The sequence below is a fragment of the Candoia aspera genome, chromosome 4 (genome assembly GCF_035149785.1).
Source record: "Candoia aspera isolate rCanAsp1 chromosome 4, rCanAsp1.hap2, whole genome shotgun sequence".
Lineage (NCBI taxonomy): Eukaryota > Metazoa > Chordata > Lepidosauria > Squamata > Boidae > Candoia > Candoia aspera.
This window is the reverse complement of record NC_086156.1, coordinates 55,614,351-55,641,832: the sequence shown is the minus strand read 5'-3', so window position 1 is coordinate 55,641,832 and position 27,482 is coordinate 55,614,351. Positions and strand designations below refer to the sequence as shown.

The 27,482-nt window shown below is 39.3% G+C and overlaps 1 protein-coding gene across 1 annotated transcript in view; it reads right to left on the bottom strand.

Annotated features, from left to right (window-relative positions):
* Positions 1–243: 243 nt before the first annotated feature.
* The window catches only part of STK17A (serine/threonine kinase 17a), a 33,752-nt gene continuing 6,513 nt past the window's right edge, over positions 244–27,482 (bottom strand). Inside the window, exons 2-7 of the mRNA XM_063304178.1 lie at positions 17,389–17,601; positions 10,844–10,988; positions 3,767–3,893; positions 2,812–2,860; positions 2,544–2,720; positions 244–1,748 (exon numbers count right to left, since the gene is read on the bottom strand). Of these exons, the coding sequence (XP_063160248.1) occupies positions 1,424–1,748; positions 2,544–2,720; positions 2,812–2,860; positions 3,767–3,893; positions 10,844–10,988; positions 17,389–17,601 (1,036 nt within the window). The 3' untranslated portion in view covers positions 244–1,423. The remainder of the gene's footprint in view (positions 1,749–2,543; positions 2,721–2,811; positions 2,861–3,766; positions 3,894–10,843; positions 10,989–17,388; positions 17,602–27,482) is intronic.

Sequence of the window (27,482 nt, the reverse complement as noted above, 5' to 3'; positions counted from 1 at the left end):
GAAGCACTGCTAGATCCTCACAATCTCTTAAAGAAGTATGGAGTCATAAACTTGCACTGATACTTGTACTGCCTTCATATTGGGCATTTCTTTAAATTTTCTGGTGCACTGATTTTGATAATTTTACAGGAACTCAAACAAATTATTCTGTCTGACTCATGTAATCTAAATATGGTTGTGAAACAAGTTTTTCAAGATTATTTCCAAAACTTATTAAATCTAGTAGGAATGAAGACATTTTTCTGAAGGATAAAGTTATTTTATATGTATAATGCAAGTTTTAAGAGGCAAACTAATGACTGATAACAGATAAAACTGCATGACATACATTCTGAATATAAGTAGGTTTCTAGGGATTTTTCATTCTTTGAGTTATAGCACATCTATCCTTTTATAATTAGATAGAAAAAAATAATTTGCCAAATGATAAGACTAACCCTAACCCTAACCCTAACCAATTTCTGTTGTCAGATTTTAAAAAAGATAAATCATCTCTATAAAAACTAGGACAGTAGAAATAAAACAGAAAAAGATTCTTATTTAGTAAATGAATACTTCAAATAGGAACAGTAAAGGCCCACTGGCCAAACTTTATGTAGGAGTCTGGATACACACTGGAAACCAAGAATACATTGTATTTTATTCTAATAACTATAGAACAGCGCTATTGGTCATCTGCTGGATACAGAATGACACATATATAGACTATATAGCAAAACTAATATATATATTTCAAAAAAGCTTCCTCTCTTCCCAGTGGCAAACACTAAAATTAAAGTTAGGAGTACATAGAGGCATTTTTTATCAGAAAGAATACTAAATTATTATGAAATCTGGAAGCTGAATGAATCTATACTGTCCAGTCTGGGACAAAACAGTTATTATGATGATATTCTCCCCTCCAACCCTTTATTGTTTTATTTAGCAATTTGTAGGTTAATATGAAAAATAAGATTGCCAGAAACTGAAAGGGAGTAAGATCATCCATGTCATCAAGGTAAAACCAATATGAAGGAATATGAAGGAATGAATATATATATGCAACTAGTGTTCAAATTCTAACTGTTCTTGGTATTTTATGCACTAAAATTGATTAAAAAAATATCAATTTTACCCAGACAGCTGAAACATCTATCATGAATATGTAATTAAACAGAACATCTAAAACAAAAAGGTTCAGATGTATCGGATATTCAAAAAATAAACTAATGTTTTCTGCTTTGTATTAAATATTTCCAATATAGATCAATTCCATAGAAAATTAAGGTGTTTGGCAGTTTTCTAAATTATTTTAACTTTTTCTTTCTATTTTACAAGAACATTTTTATATGAATGTCATTTGGGTGTACAAAAACTGGTCTAAGGGGAAAGGGGCAATCTTACAAGATAAAGTTCAAACCTCAAAGCAGAAGGAAGCTGAAATTCAATAAATAAATTCTCCAGGTATTTCTTGCAGTAATGGTTCCTCAAATTTAAACAGTTTTGAAATAGTTTTCTGTTCAACAATTTTATCTTTTTCTGATTGCCTACATTGACCCAGTGTATATGAAGCTACTAAAATGAGCTCTTCTGTTACTACTGTTTCTTCTGTTTTTTCTCCATCTGTAGAATTTTCAGAAGTAGAGTCTTCATTTGCAATAATGTTATTTGTTTCATCTTCTGTGTTTTTAATCCAGCATATTGTATTGGGAATATCAGTTTGTGCCAGCCAAGAATGCAGCAAGCATTCTTCTGCTGTTGCTCGTTCCCTAGACAGAAAAGAGAGAAATTGACTTAAAGAGTCTGGCCAGAAAAATTTAAAGCTTACAATCACATTCAAAATCTATTTTGCATTATTTTAAAAATTGCCTTGTACTGTAAATTATATACTAAATTAGGTTGCACTGGACATAAGTTCAGAGGCAAGTTCAAATGCATATTAATACTACCTAAACCTTGCCAATGAAATAATTTCCATGAAATACTTTCACAATAACTTTTACACTACAGTAGAATCTTGGTTAACTGGAATTCAAGCAACCGGCACTCTCAAGCAACTGGAAAAAAAAATGAAAGTAGTAGTAGCCACCTTAGGACAGTTATTTTATATAGGTCAACATTTTGATCAGTTTGGAGAAAACAGCTCTTCGGGATCCTGTTAGTTTTGAGATTATTTCAACTTAACATGAGTCATGCTTTCCAGATATTGAGACACCATCTATTGCAAGTAGTCAAATTCTTTTTTAAAAACCTGCATTTATTTTAGGATGGAGTGATCAGATATATCACAGTAGCCCCAAACATCAACCTGTGAAACTCCCTGAAGAAAAGTTAAATTACATATTCTAAAATCATACCTATAGTTTGATATTTCCAGTCTAATTTTCAGAATCATTCAAGTCTAGCTAAGTCCACTGCTAATGCAAAATCATATAAGATATCATTGTGAAATACATTATGAAGCCAGGAGTAATATAACTTAAATAATCATTTACATTTGCAATTCTTATTTTTGATTTGTATAGTTTAATTCTCATGAAGCAAAATAATTAAATACATCTTACTCCGGTTTTTTAACCAAAAGAGATCTGATGAAATCCACAGCAGATTCAGATACAAGATCAAAATCTTCAGAGTAATTTACATTCATCTGAGATATGTTTAAAAATGTTTCCTGTTTATCATTCCCCAAGAAAGGTGATACTCCTGTTAGCATGACGTATGTTAATACTCCAATGCTCCTAAATAGAAAAACAAAATAAAAATGTATAAGTTTCATAAGAGAAAAGTATGTGGCTTTGAGTTAACATTTCAATAAAGAGTTTTTCTTACCACATATCTGTTGCAGTGCTGATTGGATCATAACTTAGAATTTCTGGAGCTATTTGGAAAAAACAATAGAATAAGCTGCAAAAAAATTCAGCACTGAGATAGCAAAGAGATGGTGGTTTGCACTTCTTTTGACATATGCAACTGAGTTGGTAGAAACAAATTCTTCAGCCCTTGAAGCAGAGAACTGAACACTAATGTGAAAGTGTTAAATAGAATATATACATTTCATTTGTGGTATAAGCTGTGGTGTGCCACATACTAATTAAATTTTATTTACAGTCATAGGCCACAATTCTATAAAAAAAGTCAAATGTGTAATAAATCCTTAATATTAAAAAGAGGCTAATTGGCCTCTGGAAATAATGTATTAGAACCTTATTATTTCCTTACTGTGATCATGACTGAACAGTACTTTACTACCTTTTTTGAAATTTCTAACAAATTATATGGTATGGGACATAGTGTGTTATGGAAAGTCTCCAAAAATTCAGTTTCCAGGAATGGACCCTAGTGAGGGTGCCATTATTTGACTTTGCACTATTCCCCTTCCCTATAGCTCACTTATAAAGTAGGTAGGCTGCTTTCAATCTTCTGCATAGCATTTCACAGAACTAGAGGAGCTACCTTGAGAAAAAGGTAACTGGAAAATCTGCTTTGCCAGCCCAGCTGCAAGAACCTAAAACCAAATCCAGTCCAAATGGTTATCGTATCTCTAGAGGGCTTTCTAATAGAAGTGTTGGAAGTTAACAACTAATCAATGTAGCTTATTGTCACTCAAACAGCTGACATTTTATTTGTTCTTCTGAATTTCTGTTGCAACTTAATAACCAAAATTGGTTATTGTAAGCTCTGAAACATTCAAATCTTAGATTCTGACTAATATTACATAACCCAAATGTTTGCATTATATGCTATAGGCTACTTGCCATGAGGCTCATGTAAATAACAAACATACCAACATATTCAGGAGTTCCCATAATTTCTCTTAGTTCTTCACGATTTTTCATTACTCTGGAAAGTCCAAAGTCGACTATCCGAATGTCTCCCAGTGGCGATTCACAAGTTAGCAAAATATTTTGCGGCTGAAAACATATAAAGAGAAGTAACGTTACTGGAAAATAGTTCAGCCACTAAAAACTGAACAATAATCTTAATTGCTTGAGTCACGTGCATTTTTCCACAGCAAATACCTAGAAATGTTTTGACAGACAGAAGTCTTATTTGCAGGTTTTGATGAAGGAAAAAATGTAGGACTCATAGACATTAAATTTGTTGTTTCTATAATTTTTCTTTGTAAAAAAAATGTTATAAATCAGTTCTTTTCACCAACTATCTTATGGTCACTACCTGCTCTTTCTCTGTGAGGCCTTTAGCCTAATGGTGGCTAAAGCTCAATTTTGCAAAAGCTTTAGTGTAAGAGCAAGCTTTCAAATACAAACTGCCATTTGCTTTTCTTTTGTGAATGGGAGAGGGACACCTTGATCATTTCTGCCTCCCTGTTCAAGATTGTGAAACTGGCAAAAAGAGATCCATCCTCCTGCCTCTCAGCATTGTTGTGGGAGAGGTGTCAGGCTCTGCCTGCTAACCAGTAAAGACACAGACGCTAGCGTGGGCTTAGGTTCTGGCTTTATTGATAAAACAGAGTGCATGCCTTTAAAAAGCTGAGAGTGAGGGGAGCGCGCTGGAACAGGATTTAAATAGCCCACGCTGGTCAGCGCCCCACCCCACCTTATTCCAGGTGCGTCCCACGAGCCCCATCGGTTTCGTCGACAGGTGAGGGGTCATGCAGTCCCCTCCTGTGCTCCGGGCGTTGCCTCGATCACCTTCCTGACCGGTGATGGTTCATTGCCGGGCGATCAGGCTCTTAATCTTTTTGACAGCTCGGGCGCGCCTCTCCATTTGTCTTGTCAATTACCTCTTTGCAACTTTGTATCCTTATCTTCTGTGCCGCCGGCCTGGGTTGATACTTTGTTTCCAGCACCTGTTGCTCCCTTTTGCTTCATGGTTGCCTTTTGTCTTAATCCGTCAGGGACCCATTACTCTGTATTGTCATGCGAGCCGTTGCGATGTCACAGGCATCGCAACGGTGATCATGACATACTGCCCCCCTTTAGAAAGTTAAGCCGCGGGTTTGGAGGGATAGGCGTTATGGAAGGTGCGGATCAGGTCGGGGGCCTGGATGTCGCGGGCAGCAACCCACTCAGGGTGTGGGAAGTGTTTCCATTTTACTAGGTATTGGAGGGAGCCCCGCAGCTTGCGGGAGTCAAGTACCTCCTTCACTTCGAAGTGTTGCTGCCCGTCTATCATCACTGGTGGGGGGGGGCATGCGTGGGTGCCACCGGGAGGGATCACTTGCTGGCTTGAGTAAGCTGCAGTGGAACACCGGGTGCAGCCTCTTTAAATTATGGGGCAGGTCCAAGCGCACCGTGACTGGGTTCATGATTTGTGTCACCTGGAATGGTCCAATAAACTTGGGGGCCAGTTTCTTAGACGGTTGTGGTAATTTTATGAATCTGGTGGATAGATAGACCATGTCCCCCACCCGAAATGTTGGTTGTTGGCGCCGGTGTTTGTCCGCTTGCAATTTGTACGCGGTTTGTGCCTCTTTAAGCGCGTCCTTGATGACCGGCCAGGAATCTGCGAGTCTCTCACCCCAATCACAGGCAACCACTGCTGGGGACGGGGGCTGAGATAGTTCAGGGATGGGGACGAACTCCCGACCCGACACCACCCCAAAGGGGGTTTGTCCCGTGCTTTGGTGTATCGCGTTGTTGTATGTGACCTCTGCAAATGGGAGGAGGTCCACCCAGTCGTCCTGGTGGCAGTTTATGTAGGAGCGGAGGAATTGCTCCAGTGTGGCATTAAGGATCTCTGTGGATCCGTCTGTCCGGGGATGCCAGGAGGTTGACAGGGCTTGCTGGGTACCTATCAGTTTCAAAAAAGCCCGCCAAAACCTCGAGGTAAATTGTGTGCCCCTATCGGTCACCAAGCGGGAGGGGCAGCCGTGTAGGTGGTACACATGGACTAGGAACAGTTTCGCCAGCTGTTGTGCTGACGGGATCGAGGCACAGGGGATGAAATGGGCTTGTTCTGAGAAGTAGTCTTTTACTACCCAAATGACCGTTTTCTTTTGGCTAGGCGGTAAGTCTACTATGAAGTCCATTGAGATTTCATCCCAAGGGCGGGAGGGTTCAGCCACGGGTTGTAGCAGCCCCTGAGGTTTGCCAGCCAGTCGCTTGGCCATTGCGCACACTGGGCAGGATGCCACATACATCTTGACGTCCTTCCTCAGCAAGGGCCACCAAAACTGTCTCCGAGTCAGGTGTAGGGTTTTCAAGAACCCGAAGTGACCAGCCTGGTTGCTGTCATGCGATCTGTTGAGGATCGCCTGCCATTGTGAGTCAGGTACATATAACCTTCCCTCTGCCCATGCAAGGTCCTGTTCCATAGTGACCTTGTTGGGGCTGGTGAGGAGCCAGGGGTCAGATTTTAACGCCATTGTAAAATCTGCCCGTAACCCACCTGGCATTTGAGGTTGCCTGCGTCTAGGGGCGGGTTGCGCCATAGTTGTTTGTAAGGGGGGGCAGGCTGTCCCCGAGCACGTCCCCGGGTGACAGCTGCCAGACCCAGCTGGGAATCAGAGAGCACCATCCCTATGATGTCGGAGATAGGCTCCGCATCCTGGGGCAGTCGGGAGAGTGCATCTGCCAGGAAATTCTTTTTCCCTGGGATGAACTTCAGCTAGAAGTTGAACCAGCTGAAGAACTGAGCCCAGCGTATTTGTTTGGGACTGAGGCGCTGGGACGTACGGAGCACTTCGAGGTTGCGATGGTCTGTCCAGACCTCAAACGGGCAAGTCGCCCCTTCCAAAAGGTGACGCCAAGCCTCCAGTGCTGCTTTAACCGCAAAGGCTTCCTTTTCCCACACGTGCCAGTTCATTAATTCAGGAAGAGAACATTCCACAAGAAGAACTGATGTGCAAAGCACACTAAATCCATTCTTAAATCAGTGAGTTACGTACATCCTGATTACAAACCTTCTTCAATTAAGACTTCACAAAGACACAGGTTTCATTATTGTTGGTTTTAATAGTCCCCCTTTCCTCCAAACTTCCCTTGTCTTCCTGATTTGGAGACTTGGTCTGGGCCTGAATTTGTGGCTTTTTTTCTGGAAGAACGGGATATAAGCCCCACCTTCTGGGCTCAGCTTCAGAGGGAAAATAACAGAATAGTAATCTCCTCAAGTTTGAACATTATCTCTACTTGACTTCCATCTGGCATCTATATATGCTTTCTTATTATTCTAAATATCAGTTTATCCTAACAAAATTATTAGTTTCTTTTTAAAAATATCTCTTCAGGCATATTATCTTTCTCCTCACCAAGCTTTGGATTTTGCCATATATCATTTACATTTCTAGCTACCTATTTAGGACAAATGTGACTGCTTTCAAGGCCCAGCACTCATTAATTTATGTCTGGTTCCTAATCAGTTCAAGAATGTGCACTGAAGATTACTTTGTGTACTATTTGTCCTGAACAGAGAATCATTACAGTTTCTGCTCAGGCAATTGTGGGCTTACCTTTCCTGTTACACTACCTTAATGATTAGGATAATTCCAATACTTATGTCCAACATCTAAGTTGTTCCTGAAGACTATTTCAGATCAAGCTTTGCAGGATTCTGAATACTCTAGGATGGTCTTGTAATCATCAGTCATAATTAACAATCTCTTTTGGAAGCTGAGAAGTTTGAGTTTGACAATGTATCAATCACATACAGTACACTGTCACCACTTTCCCCTGGCTATGTTTTGAGAAATCAGTAGCTTTCTCCCTTATGCTGCAATCTTACACTGAGCAATTACACTGAATAAGTGCTCTTGTGAGGTTCACCAACCTCCCTACTGTAGCTGACCTCATGTTTCAAAGAATACATTCAGCTAGTTGTCCTGCAATGTCTATTCAATGATTCCCAACACACCTCAACACTGGGGTCCTTACTGCACCATAACAGCTCTCTTTGAATACAGGTAGTCCTTGAGTTATGACTGCAATTGGGACCAGGATTGCCATTGCTAAGTGATACACTCGTAAAGCATGACATCACATGACCAGATCACTGAGCAATGGCAGTCCCGGTTGTCCTCGTAACCCAAGATGTGTGGGTCATTAAGCAGGGAGCAGACGGAGTCCCAGGCAAGGAGAGCAGGGGGGTGGGAGAGGCTCTGGGAGACCCGGCGCAGGCCATGTGCGAAATGGGGAAGGGGGTACTTGGTATGGCATGAGCTCAGAAAGGCCGGGCAATGAGGTTGCTGGGTGCATGTGATCGCAGGGAGACTGGGGAAAGAGGGCATGGAGCATGTGTGTGTGTGCAAGCACAGGGAGGCCAAGAAAAAAGGGCGCAGAGTACATATGTGTGAGCACAGGTGGGGGGTGCATGTGTGCATGCATGTGTGCAAGTGCAGGGAGGCTAAGGAAAGATGGCACAGGGTGCATGCATGCATGTGTCGGCGCAGGGAGGCTGAGGAAAGAGGGTGCAGGGTGTATGCATGCGAGCACAGGGAGGCCATAGAAAGAGAATGCAGAGTGTGTGCATGTGCGCGATCACAGGGAGGCCATGGAAAGAGGGCATGGAGGTGTGCATGCATTGTGTGATCACAGGAAGGTCATGGAAAGGGGGCATGGGGTACGTGCACATAATTGCAGGGAGTCCGTGAAAAGAGGGTGCGGGGTGGGTGCATGCATGTGTGCAAATGGAGGTTGGCCGGGGAAAGAGGATGCTGGGTATGTGCAAGCGACGAAAGGCGGGCGGGACGGGGGGAGACTTATCCAAGCGACCTGCGACCTTCCTTGCCGGCTTCTCCATTGACTTTGCTTGTGGGAAGCCCACAGGGAAATGTCAGGCCTAGCCCAAGAACGATAAGGAATCAATCCAGCCAAACTTCAGTTCTTTATTTGCTCACACCGTACGGACAGAATCTTTCCAGACTAAACCTACTCTACTCTAAACTAAACGGAAATAACCTGGGAGGCTCTAGGGCATGGCTACTCTAAACCACTTAGTCTTCCCACGTTCCAGCTCCATGCTGTTTTATCTTGCCCCCCTCCTTGGAATGTGCTCCCTCCTTCCTGAGAACCAGCTGTTACTGTAGTCCATCACAGGAAGGTCACAAATGGTGATCACATGACCACAGGGTATACACAGAGCAGTGTTCATTCACATAGCTTCCTGCCGGTTAGTGGGGTTGGCCGGAATGCATACAGCAACAGCTTTTGTTTTTGTGGAGAATGGCAGCCCCTTTGGGTTGAGGCTGGGGCCCTGTGTATACTGATTACCCCATGGTGACAAGTCCGAAAGACTTAACTCAAACTATATGTCCACAAATAACCTCACAAAGACTGAAGCCAAATTGCCATCCAGATCTAGGTTCCCTATATCTAATAGCTAGGTTTCTTCACACCAAGGTTTTTCTGCAAGACATTCAAGCCATTTGTCTGCCTGCCATTCTTGTACCCAAGAATACACAAGTGGACTAAGTTCATTCAATTTGTGCATGCCTTCCATTTTTATCCATTTATTAGCCCTTTGAAGTTCACTTTTCAATTTCTTCTTTCACTCATGCCATGTGGCCTTGCTGCTTCCTCACTGCATGTTTATTGGTGGTGATTTTCATGTACTTTGTAAGGCCTACATAATCTTCTCATATCAAGTGACAAAAATGGTTCCTGAGAGGATTAACCAATGTCTTCCCACTATAATGCCTTCTGTCCCACATGAAGACTATCTATCAACTTTCTTGCCCTAACATTCAAATCACTGGCTACTGTGGATCTCTAGATGTTCAAACTGAAGACTGTTTTTAATACCAATCATGTATGTTGTTGACACCAAAAAATATGTGGTGTCAACATGTGATCTATATGTGGACAAACCTATTTGCAGTTCCAAAGGGAAAATGTGGTGTTCAGGCCAGATACAACTGTCTTCCCTAAGGTGATCACCGATCTTCCCATAAATCATTATTAGATATATTTTTCCTGCCTCCCTTTTCTGACATTGAGAGTTCCTAGCATTTTCTGGATGTGCATTGTGCTTTAGCTTTCTATGACCCTGCACTGTAATATGTTATCAGTTTCCAAGACTTTATTTGGGGAACCAAAGAAGGGTTTGCCTGCCCTCACAAAGCTTAACACTGGTTTATGACATTGTAGGTCAATTGGCGCCAATTAGTTTAGGAGTCAATCTAGAATAAATGCATCATCATTTCCCATCACATACAACATGGCACCTCTGAATCAGACTGCTGCAAGATAGCACTACAGTTTCAAACATTAATCTTCATCAAGCATTAGCTGACAGATATTCATGTCAGGGTTCAAGCATCATTTTGATACTCTTTTGTTCTCAATCCTTGTTTGGCATGGTGTACTTGCCTTATCACACAGGAGGTAAACTTATTAATGTCCCCCATACACATAATAGACAGAAACCATGTAGAACAGATAGTTTACTGAAACTGTAGTTCTCTAAGTGGTTATCTGCATTTATACAACCATGCTTGTTCCCCTCTGCAGGGGAACCAGGCTTCCTGACTGTCTTGGCGTTTCAAGGAATTGAGGGAAAAGGCAGAATTTGGCTCATGTGTGCACAATGAACATTTACCAAAATCTTCAACATTAGAAGGCTCTCAAAATGGGCTCTACACAATTGTGTACATTATATTATATTTGGGTGTACAGCTGACCACCAGAAAAAAACATAGAACTGAAATAACTTGCAGTACATGCTGGGATCAACTGAGGAACAGTTTGGCAGAAGAGGTAGATCTAAGTTCTTAAATAGGTAGAAAAGACTTTTCCATAAGAAGTACAGGGGGGAAAAAAATCAAACCTCTAAAATATCACAATGTTTTCTTCAAAATAAGTATCAGAAAACCTAAAAAAACTGAAACAGCCTTTAATGTAATAAAGAATTTAGGGGGGAAGTGGATTCTAAATATTGCTTCAGTTCTATAGAATCATTATCTTACCTTCAAGTCAAGATGAACTACATTATTTTGATGTAAAAATGAAACTCCTTCCAAAATCTGCCTCATGAGACGCTTAACATCTTTTTCCTTGAAGGCATCTTCTCTTTCAGCTACACATTGGTCAAAGATTTCCCCACCAGCCGCACTGAGAATAAACATATTTGTTTTCAAATTTCCAATTATTCACTGTTAATTACATTTATACCTCATCTTTATATTAAAAATCACACTTAAGTTTAAAAAGAGGTAAAACAGCATTTTAATTAAAACATTAAAATTAAAATTAAAATACATCACTGAGAATATATATATTTGCCTGCCAGCAATGGTAGAACTAACCAAGCCTCCTTTGGAAGGAAGTTCATAGCCTTAGAGCAACCACCATAAAATATTTAAGTGAAATGTCTCATTGTTTAGGTTCTTACATTACAGACTGTTTTCACTTCAATTTAGTAGGAGTAGATCTTAGCAGATGTATTTAAGAGTTTTTGATATAAAAATGGATGAATAAATCTTATATTAATTACTGTTCTACAGAAAAATGTACATTCTGGTTGTGGTTAACAAACTATGCAAGGATTGCCTTCACTATTTTAGAAGACTGAAGAAGTATAAAGGTTGAGCCAGAAGAACAATCTTTACAATATCTTACTCAAGCAATATTTATAAAAAGTTTTCATAGATCAAATACCTTATTTTCAAGTTTTAAATCACATATTCCTTATCTTTAAAAAAAGAATTCTTCTGAAAATAAAAGTTGTATCCTGCCATCAGCTTGGTTAAATCCTTCTATTGCTAAAATAACTTATCTAGCCCAGATAAGTAACAAAAATGTTTTATAATGAACAGTGGCTATGCTATGCTGCAATTAATTCTTTCTCCTTCCCTTCATATAAGAAGGAATTGGTACAGAGAATGCTTTTTCTAGAAAGAAGGCATTTAAATAACTAATTAATGTACCTTTCTTCTTCTTCTAGAGAAGTCCAGAATGGGCTTATAATCAACAAAAAATGATATTACCCACCAGTGGAACTACAAGCAAGTCCTCCCTGGGTAATCTTAATGTATCAGATAGATAGTGTTGGGGGGCAACAATTTAAACACTTGAGCCCTAACCCTACCAAATACCTTAAATTGGACCTGGCAGATCATAGACACTCAGTGCAATATGTTCGTGTTAGGTGTCACGTGATTCATTTACCTTCTTCACTTAACATCAGGTAGCTGAGTTGTGCACTAGTAGGGTCATACCTAACATCAACTGAAACTGATATGGGGTTTCCTCACTACTAAGGCCATGTACAGATTAAGGAAGATGACCTTGGAGGAGATACACAAGATCCATTGCCTAGGCAAAAGGGACTGAAGCAATTGTTAGGTCCAAATGAAATAACATTCAGAAGTGGCTCAGGCAAATGCCTCCTTAATTTACTGAACTATAAAGAGGGGGAAGTGTCATGAGTGCCGTTGAGCTGAAGACATCAGCACAACGGCACACATGACAATAACGAGGAAGCAGAGGAAGGGACTCAAGATAAGCATAGCACACACAACAACAGACACAGACCCTGGGCGGATGATTCAGCCATCAGGACACAAAAGAGAAAGAAGGAAAGACAAAGACAAGGCGGATCACGAGGCACACCCAAGCTGTTAGCAAAAGCGCAACGGAGATCGCCCAGCTGACAGCAATCACCGGCTGAAGGAGGAAACCGATGATGGGCGATCCCGGGGCAACAGCTGGGGCCCCGCAACCCTTCACCTACCGGCACGACAGTATACGGGACAAAGGGGGGATGACGTAACCCAGGGTGAGGGGGCGCTGACCGGCGCGGGGTATTTAAACCCCGCACCGGCGCGCTCCCCTCACTCTCAGCTTTTTTCGCAACTGACTCTACGTATGAATAAACCAGAACCTGCTCTCCTATGAATCAGCGTCTGTGTCTTACTCAGCGGTAGGCAGTGCATGACAGGAAGAGGTACAGCATAATGAGATTTGCAAGATTCTGTTATTATAGAAACAGTTTTAGTATTCTTGTGGAGCTGATTTCCTGGTCTGGTCTACCTAGTGGGGCTGACAGGCCACCTATTCCCCTAGTGCAAAGGTTCTCAAAGCAGTTTTCAGGGGGTACATGAGGTCAAATAAATAAAAATTTTAAAATTTTGCAATTTTAATTCTGAATACAGTAAATATCAGATATAGCCCATATAAACCAAAGCTCTTTTGGGTCTTCAATCATTTTTAAGAATGTAAAGGGGCCCTGAGACCAAAATGTGTGAGAATCGCTGCCCTAGTGATAGCTTGGAATTAAGGAGAACCTCCAGGCTACTTAGCTGTTTCTTCAAAGACAGTGCTACCCCATCTAGTACAGGGTCATTGTAATTCTTGGGCCTCAAAACTATCTACCATTCCACTCATCTGGATTAAGCTTCCATTTGCTGTCCCTCATCCAGTCCATTAGTTCCTCCAGGTAATTGTAACACACCTACATAAGCCATAGCCTCTCTGATTTAGGTGAGAAGTAGAGTTGCTATGATCCTTACTTCAAGATACTAGATTATTTTTTATTTCATGTAGATACTGAAGTTTGTTGTTTATTTGTTCAGTTGCTTCCAACTCTTTGTGACTTCATGGATCAGCCCACGCCAGAGCTTCCTCTTGGTTGTCGCCACCCCCAGCTCCCCCAAGGTTGAATCTGGCACCTCTAGAATATCATCTATCCATCTTGCCCTTGGTCGGCCCCTCTTCCTTTTGCCTTCCACTCTCCCTAGCATCAGCATCTTCTCCAGGGTGTCCTGTCTTCTCATTATGTGGCCAAAGTACTTCAGTTTTGCCTTTAATATCATTCCCTCAAGTGAGCAGTCTGGCTTGATTTCCTGGAGTATGGACTGGTTTGATCTTCTTGCAGTCCAAGGCACTCTCAGAATTTTCCTCCAACACCACAGTTCCAAAGCATCTATCTTCCTTCTCTCAGCCTTCCTTATGGTCCAGCTCTCGCAGCCATATGTTACTACAGGGAATACCATTGCTTTAACTATGCAGACCTTTGTTGTCAGTGTGATGTCTCTTCTCTTAAGTAGAAAGGACTGACTCTACAACTCAAGTGTCTTATGGCCAATCAGAAATCTCTGACTGCCAATCTTTGGTAGTCATCCTGCAGATCACTACCAATAAACAGTAACTAGTGTTCTCAAAGGCTGCTGAGAGATCCAGAAGAATCAACACAGTAACATTCCCCATGTGTCTGTTCCAAGAGAGTTCATCAAACAGGGCAACTGGGGCTCTAGTTTGCTATATCTAAGTTTAAAGCCTGAATGTAAGGGATTTATACAATTAGTTTCTTCTTGGATGGCTAGGAAAAGAGGTGGTAGTACCACTCTTTCAAGGCAGTAACTTCCTCATGTAAAGAGGCACTGTTTCTACACCACAGGTAGCTGACTTCATCCTTTTGTCTACTTTCTCAAGTTGCAATAATTGAAAGCGACCCCATAATGCTGATTAAAAATTCAACTGAATATGAGACATTTTACATGCATCTGAAACCTATCAGTAGGCCACCGATTTATCAGCTGGTCTGGTCTAAGACTAGCCTCAAACAATGTGGCCTCCATTCATGAAATTCCTGCTGGGGGGTTTACAGAGACTGTACACTCTTTGCTACCACCATCACCACACAAAATATACATTTGTGTCCCCTGAGTTTTACTTGGTCTCAGCTGCTACAAGATGTGCTCTAAACATATACTAGTCCATTTCATTGGCTGGAGTTTAGTAAATCAAGGGTTATCTTATAAATAGAAAGGATGCATCCAGTTCAAATTTTATCAGAAAGTGTGAGGATCATAGGTTTAGATATCCCAACACTAAGAAATTTATCTGGAACCGGTGAGGTCTCAGTAAAGTATTTCATTTATTGAAAGATACAGTAACATTGCCATCTACATCTAAAGACTCAAGTAACTGAAATCCCCCCCAGTTCTCTGCTTTTACTAGCCCCAAGTTCCCGCCTTCTTTTGAAATTGAATATTTATAACTGCTTTTTTACAACATGATTCCCAGCAACATTCTTCTCTATCTGTTTGCAGAAAACACTTTAGCCACAACATTCTGGTGTCAGTTTGCTGGCTCTGTGATGTCTCTGGTTGTCACTCACAGTAATCAAGTTTCCCCCCTCCCTCCTTTACAACCCATGACAGAGGAGAGGGATCAGAAGGGTTTTTTTATGGCTTCTGAGGCCAAACCTCTGACAGAAAGTGACTTGGACCCAATCAACTACCAGTTCACTGCTAATCCATCCTACCCAAGACCAGATTGTGAGAATATCCTGCAATATGTGTTGGGTCTGAGATGTTCTTAAGAAAGGCTCATAGTTGCCGTTGTGGTCTGAGCTAGACTGAAGTGGAAATGTGGATACTCTAGCCTCCCAGGAAAACTGCACTGGGAGTCTCAAGACCATTCCAGACTGATTCAGTCAGCAAAGACGAGAAAATGTTTGAACAACAGGGTGGGCAGTACATCTATATCAGAAGATACTTGTTCTATCTCAGAGACTTAGCACTAGGTATAAAGGTGTAGAGCCAGGTTCCAGATGGATTTGTTTCCTAGTAAAACCCAAAAAATTCCAACAAAAGGCTTATACAGGAACAGCAATGTTAAAGGGCAAGGACAGATGCTGGCTTAATAGCTTCTCCTTACTGTTGATTCAGCAGGTCAGTGTGTTTCATAGCAAGATATGATAATATATTAAAGCAACCCCATAGGCTGTTCAAGTCTCTAATCCTACAGTGCCTTGATAGCTTCTCCCACCCCCACAAACATCTTTCATGCTGCCCTTAAATAGTGATCCACTAGTAATGGCAGGTTCCTTATATCATCTGCAGAAACTAAAGCAGAACTCTCATGAGGGGTCAGGGAGAGAAAAGTCTCCTTTGCAAGAGTCCTATAGGTATGGCATAGAGTCAAAAGGCTAGGGAGGACATGCCTCTTCTTGATGGAACCATTGGCAGGCTCCATATTATATTCTTATGATGCCATTGTAAATACGTTCATTTGAATTTCAGTTCATAATTCTGTGAAACATCTCTCAATTTCAGGGAATGCTGGTAGAAAACTGGTATAGACATAATATACTGTAACCGCCCAGAGTCCCTCTTTCGGGGGGAGATGAGCGGTGACAAAATTTGATAAACAAATAAATAATCCAGGAAATTACTAATTCACAATATCTAGAATTTAAATGCAACATGAAGCCAGCCACTTAATTTTTTAAAGACAACTACGTCACACCATTAACGTGATAATACCCCGAGCTGTTATTTTGTATTTCAGCCACAATCTGAGCAGTAGGGAAAGGAAGCATAAATCACACTAAGTTTCAGATGCAATCAATTTGCACAGTACATCCATATCCATATGAGCCAGTTTTATAGTGCACAAGAAAAAAGACAGTTTAAGTAAAGTATGTGTTATTTATGTATACCAAGTGAATGAGAAAATAATTCCACTGCATTAGGTATAGAATTTTCAAATCCCAATCGTTCAGTGAGATTACGTTCTACTGAACATAATTCTGTATGTTTCAATCTCTCCTGAACAGAGGTCTAGAAATATATATTTAGCCTTGTTGTATAGCTTATCCTCATGTATTTTTAAATATCTATTCTTACACTTAAAAGATAAACATGAAAAGCAGTAAGATAAAATGAGAAACAAAAGAAACATGAAAAGCACTAAGTATCTGAAACATTTCTGTGACATTCGAGACTGTGTTGTAACAAAATGAGCAGAATATCCCTTAAAGTTGGATAGAGGCATATTCTACAAGCAGAACTCTGAAGATACCGCTGGCTGAACATAGACATTCCTTTATCCTGAATAATAACTGATCCTGAATAATAGCAGTACGGTCATCTGATCAGACATTAGTGGGGAATTAGAGAAGATGTTGTAGCATAAAGAGAACAGGGAAGTCTGCTTCCATCAGCCCACTTGACCATCTAGATTGGATGTAACGCTATGTATTTTACTGATGTTAGCCAAGTTTAGCATGATTTGTTGGAAATTCAGACACAATTTTTAAAAATCCTGGAAATCATCAAAGGAACATCAAAGTGACAATTTACTTGCACTTATTAACAACCATGTTTCACTGAGTCAGTATATTCAGGGTATCTTAGCAATTAGTTGTTTAGTGACAGAACTCTTTGCAATCTAAAACTGTGCTAAGAAAAAAAAAAGCATGCTTAAGCGTTTAATAACAATCCAAAATATTTGAATATTGCTATTCATCTCTATAGAACGTAAGAACATACAACAGTTGTTCTTACAATTTTCAGTTCCAAAGCTGAAACCTTACTCTATACTATAATATGAGTATCTGCCAGGTTTTGTGTTCATTTTGTTTGTTCATTGGATGTGGTTCAGAGCTCCAGAGATAAAGCAGGATGAACTCAAAATAAATTAGAGGGAAACTGAAGTTATTCCATCAAGCATATATTAAAAATCCAAGCATTCTATACTACATATATAAAAAAGTAATACTTACTATTCCAAAACCAAAATAATTTCTGTTGGCGTCTCATATACTTCATGCAAGTTAATAACCCAATGATTGCATTGTGCCAGTTCCAGAACTGCAATCTCATGAATTATCTCCATTCGACAGTCTTGGCCTTTTCTTCTTTTCCTCATGAATTTTGCTGCAAACTCTTTTTCAGTCTCTTTCTTTACACATTTCTTTACTACTGCAAATTTCCCCCTGCAATTGGAGACAAGGAGAATAGATAAGCTGGATATAAAATTAGACTATAATCAGCCCACCAGAGTAGTCCTACTAATGAACCTTAAAAGATCTTTTTGAGAAAAAAAATCAGTTGAGAAATATTAAAGGATTATAAATGGAGATGACAATGTTGGTACATTTCCTGGATATTGTACATGAGAAAACACTTGTCTAGAAGCATCCACGTGTTAATTTTCTCTCCAAATGACATAAAGAAAGCCGTAATCTATCTGTCTGTCTGTCTATGGCTTGAAAAATACCTAGAAAAAAATCAACTTTTTATTCCCCAAATATTGAACTAATAATTTTTAAAAAGTGCCTAAACCAGGGCTGGAAAGCTTTTTTGTGTGTCATTTGTTTTCATGTCTTTCAAGGGCAGGAGTCATGACTGGTAATACGACTGTATTAATCAAGGAGGTAGAACCAAAAATTCAACCCATCTGAAGGGCTTAATGGGCAAAATTGGCACATTAAGGCTTCTAATGGCTTTATGTACATAATTTTTTAATTTATTTTAGCAAAAACACCCCAAATCATGTCATCCACCTGATAAAGTTATCTGGAGATGCCCTGGTAGTGCAAAATAATTGTTGGAGAGCACATGAGGCTGCACTGCTGAGCTTGCCGATCGGAAGGTCGGCGGTTCGAATCCGCGCAACGGGGTGAGCTCCCGTGGCTAGTCCCAGCTCCTGCTCACCTAGCAGTTCGTAAACATGCAAATGTGAGTAGATCAATAGGTACCACTTCGGCGGGAAGCTAACGCCGTTCCGTGTCGTCATGCCGGCCACATGACCACGGGCGGGTCTACGGACAACGCCGGCTCTAACGGCTTAGAAACGGAGATGAGCACTGCCCCCTAGAGTCAGACACGACTGGACTTTATGTCGAGGGAAACCTTTACCTTTACGGCAATCAGATTTCAAGACTCTATGCAAAGATGGAAGCAACAATTGGTATCAATATCATGAAGCTTTTAATTTATTATATCTTCCCTGAGAAAAACAATTCCTTTGGTGGCAAAGATGAGCTGGGGAGGACTGTATCTATGAAGACAAAGAATAATTTGACTAAAGTTACTGCTGTTATGGAACAGCCAAGTTATTTGAAAAGATTATTGTTTGTAGTAATGCACCTCCAACTGGCTTGGTATGATTTTTTTTTTTACTACAAATCTACACAGAGTCCATAAGGTCCAACTCTTAATTCATAAAATAGTTTATTCAAAACAGTTGAAAAATAATTAGGTGTAGGCCATCAGTTTAATACAGTACAAAATCAGAAGGTTATAGTTTCTCACATTGTCCACTGGTGTCAGAACTTCAGACAGTAACCAAATACAACCAGTACTTACAACTGCTTTTCAAATCCTTTTTTTTAAAACATAATTTCATTAAACATTAAAAACTTTACAATTATTGTTTCTTTTAAAATAGTTATTAGTTTGTATTTTTCTAAATATGCTAAATAAGTAAATACATTACTACTTTGTAAAGGGGTATATTGTTTTAAAAAAGAATATATGAAGAGAGTTATATAGTGAGAAGAAACCCTATAATAAACAGAGAAAAAAAAATCACCCCCTGCAAAAATGGAGATTTTTAAAATCCTATTAAACAAAATCAAAAGCTCAGAAAACTAAAAAACTTGACACACTTAAATTCTATGTAGAAAAGACCTCCTTTTCTCTGACTGCTGAAATTATGTAACTTTTTTCCATTTCATGATTGTGATTCAGTTTCTGAGCAACATTAAACCTAAAGTATCATATTGTCTGGCTTTCTCTTTCCTTTAGTACAAAGCTAATTCAAAGGCTCTTCCAAATCCTTGTGATATTTTTGTATAAAAAGAAGCAAGTAATAACTAAAGCTACATTTTTAAAGAAAGTTAAAGAATTATTTCCCTTTATATATCCATTTTCTGATTTAGATATTTGATCTCTGTTAAATATGAACTAAAAATTAACATTTTTGCTACAGTGCATCAGACAATCATAATGAGAAAAGGGTGAAAAGTCTATTAAGTTATTGTTGTTCCGACTTCAAGAAAATACTGAATTATCTGAGATAAAATGGAAATGTGTATACAGATTTCAGATCCAGATTCTGCTATGTGTCTAATTATAAATCTATTTCCTTGATAAAGGTAGATGTTAAGATTTTAACAGTACTGTACTTCACTTTATAGATTACAGGCATTCCAACTACTGTGTACCAGTTCAGGCTGGATTGCAGAGGATCGTCAAGGTTCTGACAATATTAAATGTTTAATTGATGTTCTTGCTTTAACTCAAAATAGACATGACTTAACAGCTATATTTTCTTTCACATGGAGCAATCCTTTGATGTGGTTTCCTGGAAGTTTTGGGGGTGGGGTTTGACATTTAGGATTTTCCCAAAGTTTATGTTTTACATTGCTATGATTTATTCAATCCCTACATTATGGGTGATTATTAGTGGTGTGCCCTGCCCCAGTTACATTTATGTTGCAGAACATTCCGAAGATGTCCTTTTTTGCCCCCTTTCTTAATATGGTTTTAGGATCTCTTGCCTGCATATTTAGAAATAGAATTAATGTCATTATACCAGATTGGGGTAGAGGAAAATATTTTTATATGCAAAGGATATTCTACATTTTATTGATATTTCTATAAATCTTTACTCCTAAACTCACTGTATTAGTATATGAATTTGGGATCCTATCTGGTAACTCTAAAAATTGGAATAAAACAGACTTGATACTATTGGATAATTAGGAAAGGTTACCACTTGTACTGTTAGTTTATATTTGGTCTTCTTTCTTTACCTTAATATAGGAATACTCAGCAAGGTTTTACAACTGGTAAATTTGAACTTATTTCCCTATTTGGTGCAAATACAAGTTCTAAACAGATGGTCTAAAATTCCTGTGTGTATTTCAAGTAATAAAGAAGAGACTAAGATTAATCCAATGTCAAGGGATTTATGTCTGGAAAGACTTTCTTCTGTCTATTCTTTCACATTATTTTAAATGAATTTATACAACAATGAATAGCTTCTTTTACATATTGTGAGATTTTAATTGCACAAATTAGACCTACCTACTGAGAAAAGTGGATTTAATTTTCCACATGTTTATATGCTTATCACTAGGCATTTATCCTAGCTTCAGTTACTGGCAGGAATAAGAGATTTCAGGAATCAGCTTCTCTTTGGACTCAACTTTAGATATATTATTTGACAGTAGTGAATTCTTGGCAAGTATTGGGGTCAGTCTTTGCATGGGGACAGTTTCAATACCTAGACTTAATGCTGCAAGACATGTATGGAAAATATTTAGACAATACAGTATATACAATTTTAATATGTTTACCTCTGAAAAGCTTATGAGGATATTATATTTATATAATTCCAGTTTAAAAAATAATGCCTACATTTTGGTAAATTATTGTTTCATATCAATTCAGTTTTAAGGAAACTGTTAGTTTGCTTCTTAGCACTTTATTCAGTATAAGTATTATGTAGTCTGTTTGATCTGGATTGAAAGGGAACAATTGTGACTTTTCACTGGAAATTGTGAGGTTTAACTGTGATTTTTAAGCCTGTAGCCTTTCTTTATATAACTTGAAGGTGGTTATATAAAGCATCAATGTCTTGTTCCAGCCCCTTGTACTCTACCTGAAGGCCTGGTAACCAGGGCTCCAGGCTTCTGGCTGCTTCTGCTTAATGCAAGGTGGCCTATAATAAAGCTGGCCTCATCCACAACTTAACTGTATGCATCACCTGGCTGGGCATGGGGGGGAGGGGCAGTGTCCCTTCTTAGAGATATGCCCAGTCAGGTTTGGTGTGTGGCATGACCCATGAACCCAGGGGATGGGATAAAGTGTGGCAATTGTTATTCACGAATTCCTAGTGGCTTTCAGGGGCACTGCTCCACAGATTGCCAGGTGTGAGGTCTCGTTTGTGAAGTAGGCTGTAGAGATCAGGACTGTTGCTTATGTACCAGCTTCTCTGCTGCATAGCAATCTTTCTACCAGAGTTGCTAGAGTCTATGGCCAGGTTGATAGTGGTGTTCTTCATGCTTATTGTCCTGGGAGACTTCAATCTGTCATCCTTGGGCATGGACTTGGAGGTGGCATCTGTCAGATAAAGTTGCCTGGATTCACTTGGAGTTGGAATCTGGCTGTAAAGGTTCTGTGGAACAGGCTGATGCACAGTCTTGCCTGGTTATCTGGGAGGAGTTCAAAGCTGTTTGCCCCGAGGAAGTATACAGGGTCCTTGGAGAGGTAAGTTCAGCCACTTGTATTTTCGATCCCTTTCCCTCCTTACTGACTAAGCTCTTCCAGGAAATGACAGGTGGTTGGGTCCAGGTAGAGGTGAATGCTTCTCTGAGGGGCTGCTGCTGCTGGTTTTATCCGCCTTGACAGAGGTGGTTGTTCTCTGCCTCCTTAAGAAGTCACTGCTGGACCCAATGGATCTGGACAATTTCCATCCAGTCTCCAACCTTCCCTTTTTGGGGAAGGTGATTGATAAGGTGGTTGGCTCACACCTCCAGAGGGTCCTGGAAGAAGTGGATTATATGGACCCCTTTCAGTCAGGATTCAGGCATGGCCATAGTAAAAGACAATATTGACTGCACTTGTCACTGATATTGGCAGGCTCAGGATAGGATATTCTAGCCCTCCTTGATCTCTCAATGGCCTTTGATTCCATTGATCATAAAATATTTCTGGGCTCGTTCTGGGGATCAGGGCTAGGAGGTTTTGTATTATGGTGGTTCTTCTCCTTTTTCCAGGCCAGTTCCAGTCATGGTTGGTGGAGGGGAGAGGTTGAGCTGGAGCCCCCTTTTTGTGCGGTGCCTCAGGGCTCTGCTCTCTTCCCACTTCTATTTAACATCTACATTAAGCTGTTGGGGGAGGTCATCTGTCCTCACAAGGTGCAGTATCATCAGAATGCTGGTAATATCCAGCTGTACATCTCTGCCCTGGACCAACCTAGTGATTCCACCAAGGTACTTTACTACTACCTGGAGGCTATAGGGGTCTATATAGGAGTGAACAGGCTTCCTCTCAACCCTTGCAAGACTGAGAAGCTGAGGGTAAGTTCTCACAACTCTGGAAATCTTCCATCTTTAACTTTGCCTGGGGGTGCACTTCCCCAGTCACAGGTGGTGCACAATCCTGGACTCACAGCTCCTGCTCAAAAAGCAGGTGGCAGTTGTGGCGGGGCGAGTTGCACAGGTTTGTCTTGTGTACCAATTGTATCCATTCCTGGACCAGGAGGCCTCGCTCATGGTGACTCATGCCTTAGTTACCTCCCACTTGGATTACTATAACATGATTTACATGGAACTGCTCTTAAAGAACATTTGTGAAGCTGCAGCTGGTCCAGACGGCAACCGTGTGGGCAGTTTTTGGCATCTCTCGATTCACTCCTATAACACTGCTGTTCCACAAATTGCACTGGTTCTCAGTAGGCTTCCATATCTGATTCAAGGTGCTGGTTACCACCTATCTAACATGGCATAGGAACAGGCTATTTGCAGGACTACCTGTCCCCCACTGTTTCTGCTCACCAAACCAGAACTAGCAGGGAGGCATGCTCTGGGTCCCTTCCTTCAAGCACTGCCATCCTGGAGTCATGCCTTCCCTGTGGCTGTGCCTGCCCTGTGGAACAGCATTCCTGCAGAGATCCAGATGGTCCAACTCTATTAGCCTTTTGTAAGGCTCTGAAGACCTGGCTGTTCCCTCAGGCATTTGGGCCAGGAGGTTAGGCAAGCTCTGATGATGTGGCTTTTTGTTTTGGAGGTTGTTGTTTTAACCAGGGTGTCATGGGTTATATGCTGCTGTTGTGGTTTTAATCTTTGTACACTGCCCAGAGTCAGTGCTGTAAGATGGCTAGCTTTATTAATCGTTTAAACAAACAACCTCTAGATTAATAAGCTTGAATGTCCTGTTTTGGTAAGTCCATTTTAAACAATATGAAATTAGTTTTTTTATTATCTTAACATGAGATTAATTCAGCAAAATATTTGTTCATACATATTAAATACCTCAGAGAATGTTTAATATGACTTGTAAATTGTAATATTAACTCCTATTATTGTCATATTTTGGGTTTACATCATCAGGATGTGAATCTATCAATCACTGTCTGTTGAAGATGTGTATGCTCATGGTTATATCTCCATTTAGAATCTCTTAAGACAACATTTAGAACTATGGATATTTTAGGCAAGGGGCTGGCTGAAAGATTTATGTTCTTATAAAAACTAAAAAGAAATAGCTGACAATCTAGACTACAAATCCAGATGTGATATAAGAATCTTTAATTCAACACTAAATTAAAAATATATAAAGGTTCTTAACTGTAACAAATATAATTAGGAATATTCACATTTATGCTCACATTAACTTACATTGCGAAATAAGAAAAGAATCCTAGCCTATTAGCTCTCCCTAGTCTGGAATTAATAGCAGTCATGCCTGTGTAGCGTTCAATTTAAATATGAAAATGATTAACCTTAAGAAAGTGATACTTTTAAGATGCTCAAAACAGTTAAAACCTATGAGACTTGTGTTTGGTTAGTTTAAAAAAAACATTCATCAAATCTTTTTCTCATATAAAATGTCCCCACACGTTGGACTGTACTGTAATCCTGCACATACATACAAGTGTGTATAATGTCTACTGAAATCCATGGCAATTAGTTCCAAGTAATTGTAGTTAGCTGAAATGTGTGAGAATTTACTTCAAGAGGGGAACCAGAAACGCAGAAGTTGGAGCATTAGTGGAATACAAATTATTTCTTTTGAAGGAGGGTATTTCTCTAGTTGGCATAGACTATCAGTAATTTATGACAAACACTTGACATTTAAGTAAAGAAATTACTTTGTAAAGTTAAATTATTTCATTTATCCAACTAAGATGTCTTCTTTGCATCACTCTCTAAGAATTTTGAATGGTTTTACTGGAATTCAAAACTGTATTAGGGAGAACTCAAGGTCATTTATTGAGACTGGCAACTTCAAAAGCATGGTTTCTGTTGGCATGCCTCCTAGCTTGCAAAAAAGAAACAAAGGCCTTTCTGAACACAAGTCAAGCTCGATAAGAAAACGGTCTTACGTCATATGTTTACTCACTTTCTGGTTGCCATGGGTTCCACGAGCAAACTAAAGAGAATTTAACATTAAATAATAGCTTCTTAATGTAATCTACAACAACCTGTCACTATTGTAGATGCTATACATATTAATTTCCTTAAGCAGCATTAAAGACTTCAGCTATTTGCACAGAATATATTCAAAGTCTTCTTATACATGGATTTTGAAGAAGATATGAAGCAACACATTGTGTCACAAATACTACTGCCCCTGATTTCTATTCTAAATGATATAGTCTCTTATTCAAAGTAAAATGTATTTTATGGGTAACCTAGCAATGTTAAAGGAAGAGCTAAGACTGAATCCAAATGCCAGATCATGTATCCCACCATGACTGAAGCACAGTAAACATTTCATAGAAGCTCATGTGATGATGTGGATGATACATCCAAGGCACTTAAAAAGGGGGACAGAACATTGTACGTATGTACACAAAAACCAACATAGAGAACATCACAGACACAAAAGCACACTCCACTAGATAACACACACTAAAAAAAAAATATCACACAATATATACACAGTACAAAGTAGCATTTTCACTCTATAACCAGGATCTTCATTAGCCCCCAGAATTTACTCCACCATTATTTCTAACCCTCAGAAAATTCTCTACTACTGCTAATTTTCCCATATTGCGCTAAATCTACATTTTTAACAATCAGGATCATTATTTCCTTAATTCTTTCTCCCACTTGCAGAGGGCAGGAAACCCAGATTTGTGTGCCTTGCTATGAAAATTCTGAACATACAATTATGAGCATTCACAAAGGACAGGCTATCAAGCTATAGTGAAAAGTCTCAGAAAATTCCCAGATAATTTGGGAATTACTTTCCAAAGGTCTTTAGTATAGCTAAACACAACTAATTCTTCTAGTCATACCTCTTAAAGAGTTTGAGATAGGATTATAGCCTTATATGGAGATGTTTATGACTGAACATAGGACATTTCACAAACAAGGATTAGCTCTGCTGCTGAATTATTTGTCAAGCATGTTTTTCGTTGCTTTCATTGCTTTCATTTCAAGCAATTCTAAGCATTATAAATGACTCTCCTCAGGACATTTTTTCTCATTCATTTTCCATTTTTTAAATCATGTCTACTGTTGCTACTTTTACTGAATTAAATGGAACTGCAATTCTATTTAGGGATGAATAATTTAATATCAGAGTTTGGTATTATATTTTATAGGAAACCACCTCTGTCCAGAAAAGACTTAGAGCATAACTGCTACATATAAGGCAATATGTATTTAAACTTCTCATATCTGCACCAGAAGAAATATGATCTTATAATACTCCAGATGTTAGCTAGTTTGTCCCAATCTTACAACACAATGTCAGAAGTCTGGAAAATCCTGGCATGTTTCTTAAGTAAATATGCAGCTGCACATTGCATATTATTAGGAGAAAAATGCTTAGTATTACTCTATGTCTAAATCAGCAGACTGCATCAGACATTTTGGGGAGCCACAAGCCAGAAGCAGAATTTAGAACTAAGCTTTTTACTTGCTGATGATTTCCTAACTATGGAAGCCACCCTTGCTTTTGGGGGCATACATTAGGCAGTGTGCTTTGACTGAAGAAAAGCAGGATTCTCCAGAACTGTGGAAGGTTATTTTTGTACAAATCTGACCTTGGCATACAATATCATTGCTTTTATTATTGCCTAGTTAACAAAACTGTTCATTTACTCTTACTTTATTAAGCAGAATTTCTCAGTATTAGGGGGAAGCAGAAATTGGGTATTCTTTTTCAGCCTCAATTTGAAACAGACTAATTAACAGCTTTTCACTAGCCCTGCCTTATTATTCTTTTAACAGACTGGCCCTGATCACAGTGAATGGGAGCTCAATCTTGACTGTTTTCCTCATTATAACAATCTTTACTTTGAGAGTCTTTTGCTAAATTTCTTTTTTGAGATATGGAAAATGTTTCAAACTTGAAACTCCGTGTTGAGCTCAAAGGCAGTCTGTTTTGAACTCAGAACACCAGTTAGGTCAAAGCAGGACTGGAATACTTCTAATGAGATCTGAATAGTCTGTCTGAAATTGTTTGAAGCCTCTTTTTTAAATACTACAGGAACCTGTTCTTGAGATGATGGAGACTGGATTTGCCTCGTAGACCTGGATGAATTGGAAATGAACTTCTACTTCTGGAACTGTAGAAAGAAAACATGGAGCCCAGTGCAGGATTTGAGTTCATGTTTACATTCAATGTTGCTTTGCTTTCCTATGATTTTCTATTTAAAAAAAGAAACCTTGTTGCTAGATTTATACGTTCTCTACTTACCTATGTACTTGATACGCATATGCTACCACCCTTACATAAAATGTAGCCCTGTTATGTTAGGACTGCACATCACAGAATTCCTATTGGGTAGTCAATAGTTAGAACTTTGCAAGTTTTAGGTACAATAAAACCTAGGGAAAACCAGAAGGGGAAAGGCTGATGAGTTCAAAGGTACAGTGGGCAAAAAGAAAAGACGTGCCTAGTATTAGATATCTCCTTTGGTATGCTGGCAAGACTTCCATATTTTGTTGTATGCACATGCATGTATATTTTTTTAAATAAGGAAAACTATCTGAGGGTACAAGATTAAAAGATAAGTAAAGATTCCTGCTTAACCACAGGCTTTACATCATGTCATTATTTTAAAATATAAAACAGTTTAATATGTACTTATATACATAATAATCAAATTATGGTTATTCACCTT